General features: G+C 36.6%; 1 protein-coding gene across 1 annotated transcript in view; it reads left to right on the plus strand.

Annotated features, from left to right (window-relative positions):
* The first annotated feature begins 3,954 nt into the window (after positions 1-3,954).
* Positions 3,955-12,101, plus strand: part of LRRTM4 (leucine rich repeat transmembrane neuronal 4) — an 847,085-nt gene continuing 838,938 nt past the window's right edge. Inside the window, exons 1-2 of the mRNA XM_006151187.2 lie at positions 3,955-4,626; positions 6,403-7,949. Of these exons, the coding sequence (XP_006151249.1) occupies positions 4,623-4,626; positions 6,403-7,949 (1,551 nt within the window). The 5' untranslated portion in view covers positions 3,955-4,622. The remainder of the gene's footprint in view (positions 4,627-6,402; positions 7,950-12,101) is intronic.

The following is a 12,101-nucleotide window of genomic DNA, read 5'->3' on the forward strand; positions in this document are numbered from 1 at the left end:
TTGTCTGATTTTTGTTTTTAACATTAATAACACAAAAGTAAAGCAATATAGATCTATATTGAAATGACTTGTTTGTCAATAAAATGATGACTTACTAGCTCTATCAGAAGATAGTTTTCAAATACTGAAAAAATATTTCTCAATTTGTGTGCTATTTACAAAAAAATAGCAATGGATCTAGTACATTTTAAAATTTAATCTACCTCTTAAAGAATTTCCTTCATCGTTTTTTTTTTTTGTTTTTTTTTTTGAGAGGTTTTTGCTATAGGGCGTGTGCGCTCACCAGACAGACAGAGAGAGACATAGAGACAGAAAGCGAAAAATCACCCCCCAGGGGGGTTGGTCATGCCACAATCCCTTCTCCTCCATTCTCCTCTCGGGATCTTGGTCACGCGCCCGGCGTGAGTTTTAAGCCACCGGGTCTGGGATGCGAACCTTGGTCGACCACGTGGGAACCCAGCGACATAGCCATTACACTAACTTCTGGTTCCCTTCATCGCTTTCTTAAGTCTAGACTCATAAGAAAACAATAAAGCACACCTTCACTTTTAGCATTTGTTGATTTCTGTGTTGTATATGCTCCCACCAGGTCAATTTGAATTTATCAAGATGAAGTCACTAAATGCTCTTTGAGGTAACAATCCTATTATCTCTTTAGTTAGTGAAGTCTCAAGTCAGGAAATGAAAGTATGAAGTCCACAGTATTAGGAGGACCATCCACAGGTGGGACACCAGGAAACAGAGGAAGTACAGTCAGCTTTTCATTGTGTTTACCTCTTTCCCATATTTCCTGAAGTGTTTCTTACCTTCCCACAGAACTTCCCCCTTGATTGGTATTCCTGTAAAAAGGATTTGTAATCTTTGAGTCTAGGAGATGTTGATAAGTATTTCTTTCCTTCTTCTTTTTTTTTTTTTTTTTAATGTATTGGTAAATCCTTAATAGAGCCATTAACAATAATGAACAAAGATAGCACTTTTATTTCTGTATTTATTTGATGCCTGTCCACACTTGATTCTTTTCCTGTTTTTGTTTGCTTTTTGTTGTTTGTTTCTTTATCTGTTTGTTTTGGCAGTACATTCACAAGGGCTCTTTCTGTTCAGGTCCCCTAGGGTTTAAAATGGCTCAAGGCTGACTTTCTCTCCCACATAGTCCTCCTCTCTTCTGTGGAAAATACAAGCATGTATATTCATCCAGAGACATTCTGAAAGTGAAAGCCAATTTCAGCAATGACACTGTCTGTCCTATGCACTAGAAAACCCATATCTTTTCCTCTGAATTTCCCAGACAGGAATCAGACATCTTTCCACCAGGCAAGGCTCCCTTTTGGAAACACATTATCAAGCTCTTTGAAGAAACTGGAGAAATCTGACTATGATTAAGCTGAAGAACTGACCTGTCCACTACTTTCCCTTGGATGAAGAGTAGTGTGTGTGTGTGTGTGTGTGTGTGTGTGTGTGTGTGTGTGTGTACGTGTGAAGGTAATACCAGGACAGTTTTCCTGAACTAATTTCCCACACAACATCTGCCTCTTTCAACACTCTTGACACTTCTTACCCTCACAGTGTGCTCAATAGTTTCATAACTGATTTGGGGCCAGCACACTTAGTCAATTCTGCATCAAATCTAGCACCTACTAGATCCATTAGATCTTGGTTCTTCAAACAAAATTTGCATTTTAGACAGCTATTACACAATAAATGACTAACATCCTGAGATTTTTTTTTTCCTAACCTACTAGTAAACATTGTTCTCATACCTTGGATTAAAAACAAAGAGAATATATATATACATACACGCATGGATTAATATACAGATACATGCCGCACAAATCATATTTTCATTATATTTAAAATTAGAAAATGAAGATAGACCAAAATATCATAAAAGGTGAACTAAATTACCTCCAAAATCTATCTTCCAGGAAAATATCTCAATATTTTATTTTGTCCCCATGCAAATAAAAATATGTGGAGAGAGACCAGCAGATGGCGAAATGGTTATGTCACTGGATTCCGACATAGTCAATTGTGGTTCGAGTCCCAGACTCAGTGGCTTAAAACTCATGCTGGGCACCTGTGCATAAGTGCCTAAAACCTGGAGAGAAAAATGGAGGAGAAAGGATTGAGGCATGACTATCACCCCCTCGGGAGTGATTTCTCACTTTCCATCTTTCTGTCTCTCTCTATCTTTCTGGCAAGGACACATGCCCTATAGCAAAAATCTCTTAATATAAATACATATGTACACACATACACACACACTGAAGTAAACTCCCTTTTATTTTCCTCTGGTACTTGAGTTCTCTGCCTCTATTACCCTACTTACTTTTAAAAGGGTGGTCATAACTTCTTATCAATAAAGATAAGTCTTCAATTATAATGGCCAGATTTCTTCTATTTCATGGATATAATATCTTTCTCCTTAACTAACTATCCATCCCTGGTTATTTAGGTAGGGTTTGTGTTTTTATGGAAAGTACATCCATATGAACAAATCATATGTTCATCATTTCTGTTCATTTATTTTCTTTCAGTAACCATGATAATATTTCCTTTTTTGGTGAGCATTTGCATTTTAATAGATTTTAAGCCTTAAGTCAAAGGCACAGAGTTCTAAATTAGAAATTTAGGTAGCCCTTAATGGAAAAAGGGTATATTTGAGGGATATATTATCCTTTGCTCTGAGAAATTTACCTTTGCATTTGTATTCGCCTAGGACTGTCGACTCATAAATCTGAGTCCAATTACACATGTTATTCATATGATAAACTCTCCTTTAATTATTAATATTTTGGAAAATAATTTAAATCAAGGAATATTTCTAAAACTATTCATTTGTAGTAATCCCCAATATTCTAAATACTTATTTAAAATTAATTTAAATTTCTCATGCCTGCTAAATTAGGTTAGTAATTTTACCCAGTAGTCTCTGTCTGCATTACATTGGTGGGTGGGTCCTCCTGGATTATTGAAAAGAATAATTTCTGTCTGCCAGAGGACTAAGGAAATAAATTGGTAAAAAATCAGAACAAACATGGAAGTCATATATTATATTTTTCAATGTAACTACAAGTTTTAGGAAAGTGTGTAGATTTTTCAGGTATTTCCTCCCTTTTAATTCTGAGGATATTCTATAAATTTTAGAGAAATATGATGCTAATGTAGAACTCAAGTGCTTTAGTTTTTCTGGAATTGCACAGGGCACTAAGTGATTTGCTTAATAAGGAATTTGCATTACTTATGTAGATGAGTTTAAGGAAAGTGACTGCAGTGAGACTTTCTGGCTGGGATTCTACTCTGACTAACTTTGAGCCTCTCTTAGTTATCTTCACATTTAGAAATAACAGTATAGAGGCTAACAGCTTTAAGATGAAAAATGTATGTTTTCTAAACTGTTTGGTAAAATGCACAAAAATGCAGAACGTATGTGATTGCCCAAGTTTGCGAATTTAAAGATCGGACTTTAAAATCTTATGTGTAACTATTTTTAAAAGTGACAGAATTACATTTTCCCCCGGAGTAAGATTGCTTCTTGTGTGGTTAGCTTCAAAAATGTAAATAAGTAAAACAAACCCACAGCAATAATAAATACAGCTCAAAATATTTCTATCATTGAAAAAAAAGATAATAAATTCCCTGTGGCATGTATAGAAAAAATAAAATCAGGTCAAGGCAACTTTTGAAAACTGTTAATTGCCTAACATTTAGAGGAGCAGCATTTTTACTTAATATTTGTTAATGTTAAAAAGAACCCTTTGGCATAAATCTTTCATAATTCATATTATTGGAGAGAGAGAGAGAGGAAAAAAAAAAAAAACAGTGCTCCTGTGCCTTTAATTTCCCTTTCTGAGCAAAGGAAGGCTGCACACCCCTGACAGGCTCACTTGTTCCCGTCTTTAATGTGCAATCTGTTTTCTCCAGCGGAGGGCACTCAGTGTATCACAAACTCAAGCATTAGCACCAACAAGCTCTGAGCATCATCAGTCTCTGGAAAGCCTTCTGAATTAGACAAGGGCTGCCTCTCAGCACAGCTACAAAACACTTTAAACCTGACCAGCTAAATGGATAAACCTAGCCTGCATAGCTTTTAAACTGGGGTCTCATACAGCACAGGAGGCCTACTTGCTTCAAGAACTGAAAATCCAGAGGATGAATTGCTTTATCTGGGAATGGCAAAAGCCAGCACAATAAGGAATGCCAGGTATTCTGAAGATTTTCTTTTTTTCCTCTCTTTTTACAGAGAAGTTGGTTACCTCCGAGATGGGCTGTAGCTCTCTCCTGCACAGATTGCCAATTACTGCTGATGGGTCTCTGGTGAATTACACAATGGTCCTCAGAGCCTAGAGGCCCTCCCCCTCCCCACCCCCCCAACCCATCGGCTTCCTTTTCCCTGCCCCCCCATCTCACCCCGTGCTGATTTTTTTTTTTAAATATATATGTACATATATATTTTTTGCCTGTCCTCTCCGGGGAAGTTTGTATGGGGCGACTAGCCCACATGCAGGATCAGAATGGTGTGAATGACAGCCGCACTGTGTCATGAAGGTGCTGGTGGTTTCAGCGCGAGAGACCAAATAAGAAGAAAGCTGAGAGTGGGGGGAAACGTTTTTGGATGACAAAGGATGGGTAAGTGAACTTTTGTTGTTTCCTTCTTAGCAGAGCTGATCCTCCTGGCTTCCTATCCTCAGTCGTGGCATTAGCTGATAAAAGACGGGGAAACCGGCAAAAAGCAGCAGCCTTTGAGTTTGCCAGTTGACTCACTATAGTTGCTATTATATTTTTAGATCATTTTCCTTTTTGCAGTTTTTTTTTTAATCCATAAATGCATAACACGGACTTAAACAGACTCCAAGGAAATATCTTTAAAACTGTCTCTACCGTCTGCGTATACACAGCTTGGGAATTGAGCATGAGATAAATAGTGTGTTTGCTTCTATTTCTTGATATTATTAGCCGTGCTTGTATTCCTGGTTGCTGTCAGAAAGATTGTTACCACTTTGCTGCGTGTGTGCCGGGGTGGGGTCCTTACTTTATCAGAGGTTGCACAAGGGCTTGTTTTATCTTTGAAGCTGTATCCTGAACACAGCTTCCCAATTTCCAGCAGTCATTTGCTAGTCTTATTTTTTCAAGTGTGACTGGCTTTTTCCCCCCTTTCTCCTGTCTGGGAGAGCTGGAATGTATTTCAATGAGTCTGTAGCTGGCAAGAGGACAGAGAGCAAGATCGGATTTTGAATTAAAAAAAAAATCACAATTGAACTATTTCGAGAAGGCAGAGGGTTTTGTTAGGGGTTTTGTTGATTGTCTTTTAGTTAAAAATATAAATACTTAAGAAAAAACTAAACTACAGCGCATGGTAGTTTTATTTTTTTTCTCACTGTTAAGAAATAATAATCTACTGTTGACAGAAGAAAGGAGTCCCTTAACACACAATAACTTAGAAATGCAGTCAAAGTGCCATAGATTGCAAGTTTGCAGGCTTTCTAAAGTTAATGGAGGTAGGAGAGAAGGAAAAAAGTCAGTGAGAAATTTGAGCAGGTCAGGATGGGGAGAATAGTCATCCACTGTTTCTGTCCTTACTTAATCTTCAAATTTATGAAAGCAACTGTTTAAAAATAACAGCATACTGAAGCTACTCAAGATTATTTTACTCTGTATGCAAATATTTAATAAGAATTTGACAGTCTTAACTTTGAAGTGTTTTCCCTTATGAGTAGTTAGGCTCCTGAGCAGAGGGAGATCCAGTATGCAGTAATAGATGCTTATTAACCAAATAAGACTATCTCACACCGTTATTAACCTTCACACCATACTCCATCGGCTGCCTATCCTAGCCCCAATACCCTTCTTTTCAGAGCTGATGTGTTGCTATTCCATTCTGCAATAAACATACAATTTCAGGCAGGGCAAACTTGGGTTACCTTGACAGCTTACTGAAGCTCCTTTGCCAAATCACAGCCTGTTTGCTCTACTAGACAAGATGTACTAGTACGGGGATTACTAAGTCACATTTTGCCTTTCCCACAAGACAGTATACTTCGTTTTGGTGATGGGGTGTTCAACGCAGTGACTAGCCAAATGTTATTGTTATTAAAATGTTGGCATTCAGTGATAAGAAAGGCTCTGTGCTTTTCAGTGTTGAGGTACATAGGAACTCCTGAAACTCAGAAAAGCTTTTCTCAGTCCTACGGCATCTGGTGATTTGAAGATCAAGGAAGAGAGGGTGAAACCTGAAGAGCAAACATGTAACAATGAAGAAAAGAATGCATTACTTGTTAAATACGTTGTCCTTAAATCAACCATCCCGTTACCACATGAGACAAAATGCCCTTGATATTGGTAAGCTGGAGATGATTTATTTTAATAGCTTCACAATGTGCATCTGTCTTCTTTTTCATATCGTAGGTTTCCATCTAATTACGCAGCTGAAAGGCATGAGTGTGGTGCTGGTGCTACTTCCTACACTGCTGCTTGTTATGCTCACTGGGGCTCAGAGAGCTTGCCCAAAGAACTGCAGATGCGATGGCAAAATTGTGTACTGTGAGTCCCATGCCTTCGCAGATATCCCTGAGAACATTTCTGGAGGATCACAAGGCTTATCATTAAGGTTCAACAGCATTCAGAAGCTCAAATCCAATCAGTTTGCCGGCCTTAACCAGCTTATATGGCTTTATCTTGACCATAATTACATTAGCTCAGTGGATGAAGATGCATTTCAAGGGATCCGTAGACTGAAAGAATTAATTCTAAGCTCCAACAAAATTACCTATCTGCACAATAAAACATTTCATCCCGTTCCCAATCTCCGCAATCTGGACCTCTCCTACAATAAGCTTCAGACGTTGCAATCTGAACAATTTAAAGGCCTTCGGAAACTCATCATCTTGCACTTGAGGTCTAACTCACTAAAGACTGTGCCGATCAGAGTTTTTCAAGACTGTCGGAATCTTGACTTTCTGGATTTGGGTTACAATCGCCTTCGAAGCTTGTCCCGAAATGCATTTGCGGGCCTTTTGAAGTTAAAGGAGCTCCACTTGGAGCACAACCAGTTTTCCAAGATCAACTTTGCTCATTTCCCACGTCTGTTCAACCTCCGCTCGATTTACTTACAGTGGAACAGGATCCGCTCCATTAGCCAAGGCTTGACATGGACTTGGAGTTCCTTACACAACTTGGATTTATCAGGGAATGACATCCAAGGAATTGAGCCGGGCACATTTAAATGCCTTCCCAATTTGCAGAAATTGAATTTGGATTCCAACAAGCTCACCAACATCTCACAGGAAACTGTCAATGCATGGATATCATTAATATCCATCACCTTGTCTGGAAATATGTGGGAATGCAGTCGAAGCATTTGTCCACTCTTTTATTGGCTTAAGAATTTCAAAGGAAATAAGGAAAGCACCATGATTTGTGCAGGACCTAAGCACATTCAGGGTGAAAAGGTCAGTGATGCAGTGGAAACATATAACATCTGTGCTGAAGTCCAGGTGGTCAACACTGAACGATCACATCTGGTCCCCCAAACTCCCCAGAAGCCTCTGATTATCCCTAAACCTACCATCTTCAAACCTGATGCCACCCAGGCCACCCTTGAAACACCAAGCCCTTCCCCAGGGTTTCAGATTCCTGGCACAGAGCAAGAGTATGAGCATGTTTCATTTCACAAAATTATTGCAGGAAGCGTGGCTCTCTTTCTATCCGTGGCCATGATCCTGTTGGTTATCTATGTGTCTTGGAAACGCTACCCAGCCAGCATGAAACAACTCCAGCAACACTCTCTTATGAAGAGGCGGCGGAAAAAGGCCAGAGAGTCTGAAAGACAAATGAATTCCCCTTTACAGGAGTATTATGTGGACTACAAGCCTACAAACTCTGAGACCATGGATATATCGGTTAATGGATCTGGGCCCTGCACATATACCATCTCTGGCTCCAGGGAATGTGAGGTATGAACCATGATCCTCCTAAAAGCATTTCTACTGCGGGGAAGGAGAGGTAAATGTTTGAAGCTCTAGAGGTGTCTCTAATCACTAGAAAGATTAATGACCCTTTTGCTTTTGGGTTTTGCTCAGTGTGAAAGGTTACTTAATTAAATTACAACCACCAGGAAATTGACTGCTTTTTTTTTTTTTTTAAATGGTTGAAACTTGAAGGAAATTCATTCAAGGATGAGATTAAGTTGGAATAAAGCACTATGTTAAAACATCTGTTTTTAACAGTTTGTATACAGGGGTTGGACTTAAAAATACACGTGCAAACGAAACTTTCATTCTGAAATTTATGTCTGGTTCTTGGGGTTTGACCTTTGTAATGAAGTAAAGAAGGAGGGGCTGGCTTAATTTTAAAATAAAGTGAGTTTACCAAAATTCCAGGAAGTAAAGAAGATTTAAACCAAAGAGCAATTTACCCAAGGGTTGATTTTGCTGTAAATTTTTAGTTTTGATTAAGCATGCAACAGGGATCTCACAGCCGTGTGACTTGCCATTTAGTTATACCAGCATAGAGAATGTCAGAGGCCTACTGTGTAATCATATCAGGCTTTTAAGGCGGCCTTCCTTCCTTCCTTCCTCCTTCACTTCCTCCCTCCCTCCCTTCCTCTCTTCCTTTCATCCTTCTTTCCTCTTTAAAAATTTAATTACTGGGACACAGATCACTTTTCAAAGGTTTTCTAAGTGCTGGCTATTTGTGTGTAATCAGAATGAACTTAAATCTCATGTTTTGGCTTTGTCCCTGGTAACTAAAATCAGGTCACGATGTTGTGGATGATTTAGCAATAACATAATGACAGGCAAAACAAGGACTGTTTGTCAGTGTTGCTGTCATCCCCAGAAGAAATGCTATGTATTCTTGTGAAACTTATCCAAAATTAAGTGATGCAAATATTTATGAATAAAAGAAGAAAGGTTTGAGTTCTGGGTTTTCTCCCTTTCTGTAAAAGCCTCCAACAAAAGTACACATTTCGTGCTATCCTAGTTTTGTTTTCGTGATAGAATAAGTTTGGACCTACTTTCTGATCATTGAATTTCAAAGATCACTTACAGGAACATGGTAATGAGTTAAAAAGTCACAAATTTTCAACTTTTTCATAAGTCATACGGGATGTAAATTGTTCTTTTTCTAGTGATGCTCATCATTTTATGTACAGACTGTGACTACCAAGGCTTTGTCCCTGGAATAAACTAGTGAAGAGGTTAAGTTCAGGCAATATGCTGTTTCAATCTGACTGTAGATGATTCCTTTTTCAAAAGAGAGTTTTAATGAATATTTAAAGACTCTGCCCTTTCTAATGCTAGTTGTAACAGTTGGAAACTATGATTTGCTCTTTGATTACATATACTCCAATTTTTCCATAGTCCTAAATGCAGATGCTAATGAAAATGTTTTTGGACAAAGCATTGAATTGGAAATAATCTCCACTCAGTACAATTTGAACTATAGAACTGTTCTTCCTTGAGTTCATTTTCTACTCTTCTTGTGTGTCATTGAAAATAAGAGAGGTAACCCCAGATAATAAGTCCCTAAAAGAAACCTGTGAAAGCAATTGGCCTCAAAAATGAAAGAGAATAAAAGATTTTCTGTAAAAGTCTAACAAGGCTTGATTTTTTTTTTTAATTGCAGCCCCACATTTATACAATATACATGAATATTAGTAACACAAGTTCATCCTATTTTATTCTGGGTTCTCCTTACATTTTGTGATTCTCTTAAAGGTTAGACACATAATAAAGTAAAGAAAATTCCTTGTTCATTCACTCATTTTCTCTTGGAATTGAAGTAAAATGGTGATTTTTACTTATAAAATTTATCAAGAAGGCAGAATGAGAGTCTTAAATAAGTAGAACTTGAGAATAAAGTTCTGAAACTTTTTCAGAGATCTTAACTTCTATAAATTGTTTCTTCAAAAGCCCTAGGCATAGTCATGATCAGAAGATGTTTTATTTCATTAAAAATATGTCTGAAAAAACACATTTCGATACTGTATTGGGCTATGTAAAGGGAGCTTAAGGTAATGAAATTGTACTAGCATTTTTGGGGATGAATGTGTTATTAAGACATTAAACAATGAACATTTAAAAAACTATTATAATGATGCTGTTGAATCAAAAGGCAGCCCTACAGAAGTAGATCAATCTTTCTCTGCCCCAAAATGTGGAAAATGATAGGCTACACATTGAAGACTGTTGCCTCCACTTGGGAGGGCAAGGAAGTACAACAGAGCTACATTGAAAAGAACATTGACTTGTTTTGTAACACAAACACACAGAAACAAACTTCGTAGTCCCCTGTCCCCTTTTGACAGGATAGTCAGTGTATTACAGGTAGAGATGTTACCAGCAGCTTCTCAGAACTTGTTATTAGAGATAAACCCCAATTTCTCTTAGTTTTTGTCACCCCTGTTGAGACATATTCCCATAGAGAAAACTTGTCTACAAAATGAAAGAAACATAGAAATGTTATTTGCCTAAGTTAATGATTGTTTAGGAATAGAAATACACCGAATTTTTGCCTGGTGTTGTTTACTAAGTCTCATATATCAATAACTTAGCAAATAGAGAAACACTAATATATTTATAATAAACTTTTGTGAAGTAGATTTTTTTTTAATTCACAACACCAAACTCTATCCAATAAAGCCATAGATGTTTAACTAGAAAACTTAGCACCAAATGCTAATTTTCTAAGATAGTGCCTTGAAAAAATAACGCATTAAGTTAAACATTTTACTTTCTGCCTAATTTTATATTCGGTTATCATGATCTAAATACAGTTAAATATTCATTTTGTCTGTTTAAGAGGGAAATAAAAACGTTAAGATTCTTCTCAGAATGGCATCTATGGGCACCACACACATATAGCATGTAGTTTTCAAATGAAATAATTTGGGCTCTATACTTGAAGTTTTTATTTTGAGAAGTCCATGCGCACATACTACACTGATAAATTGAAGGAGAATATTATAATAGCCTAGGCAGTAAAAATTTATCATATCTATAAAGGAGGAATATATGGTTATGAATAATTAATATGAAATATGACACAAGTATAAAGATACATATATCTCAATCATCATACTCTGAGTAGATCAGTGTGCTTGGTTGAAATGACTCATTCAATTTGTCTGTCCCCAATATGTACTCAGCAAAGAGAACTTAAAGCCAAAAGGATATAGCTTTGCCTAAAACATAGAAAGGAGTTATGAAAAATAGAGAAAATTGCAAATATTTTGGGGAATAACTTGTGAAACTTTGCAAAATTTTATCTTATTAAAAATATAACAGGCATTATGAAATTGGTTCTTTCTGTATACCCACATTTTTCTTACAGATTATAAAGAACAAAGTTTTGAATATCTAATTCTTCTTTCTCAACTGAAAATAGCAAGGATGTTTATAAAATTAGCCATTATAAAAGTCAGAGCACATTTCTAGTTTGTTTTTTAAATTAAAAAAATGAAACTGGTGAAACCTTTAAAATGAATTAAGGTGGTATCTAAAGTGACTCTTCATATAAAGTGTTTTCCAAGTAGTTGAAATAAAAAGTTTAACAATCCCATAATGCTAATAGTGCTGCCATAAGATAATGCAGTTTAGGTGTGTACTTTCCAACTACTTGATGCTTTGTTTATACTCTTTGAAATCAAGTAAAATAAAAAGCATATTGATTGTCAACTCGGGCTTATGATATTTCTTTCGCTGCTACTCAGTGAGGAGGGTAGGCCTTTTCTAACGATTTCTGTCTATTGAATGTATTAGATTATGTTCAAACTATTTATTTAGGATAAACTATTAATTTATTTTGAGACTTTAGCAACCACTATTTTGCAGTGCAATGATTAGATTTCCAAGGATTTGTAAAACATAATGAGTGTTCAAAGAGGAGTCTAAGTGAATCAGGCTTAATATTATTGATTTTAATTAACACTTTATCAGTAAAAAGATAGAAAATAAGTTTTATTTAGATGGCTAACTAATACTATTTTATGGTAAAGTGTCATAATTGAACTATGTATAGTCTCATGAACATATTTGCATATTTGGGTGTATGTGTGTTTTTGTATGAAAGTTTTTATGTGTGTATATATATATATATATATATAT

The sequence above is a fragment of the Tupaia chinensis genome, unplaced genomic scaffold (assembly GCF_000334495.1).
Source record: "Tupaia chinensis unplaced genomic scaffold, TupChi_1.0 Scaffold000316_1, whole genome shotgun sequence".
Lineage (NCBI taxonomy): Eukaryota > Metazoa > Chordata > Mammalia > Scandentia > Tupaiidae > Tupaia > Tupaia belangeri.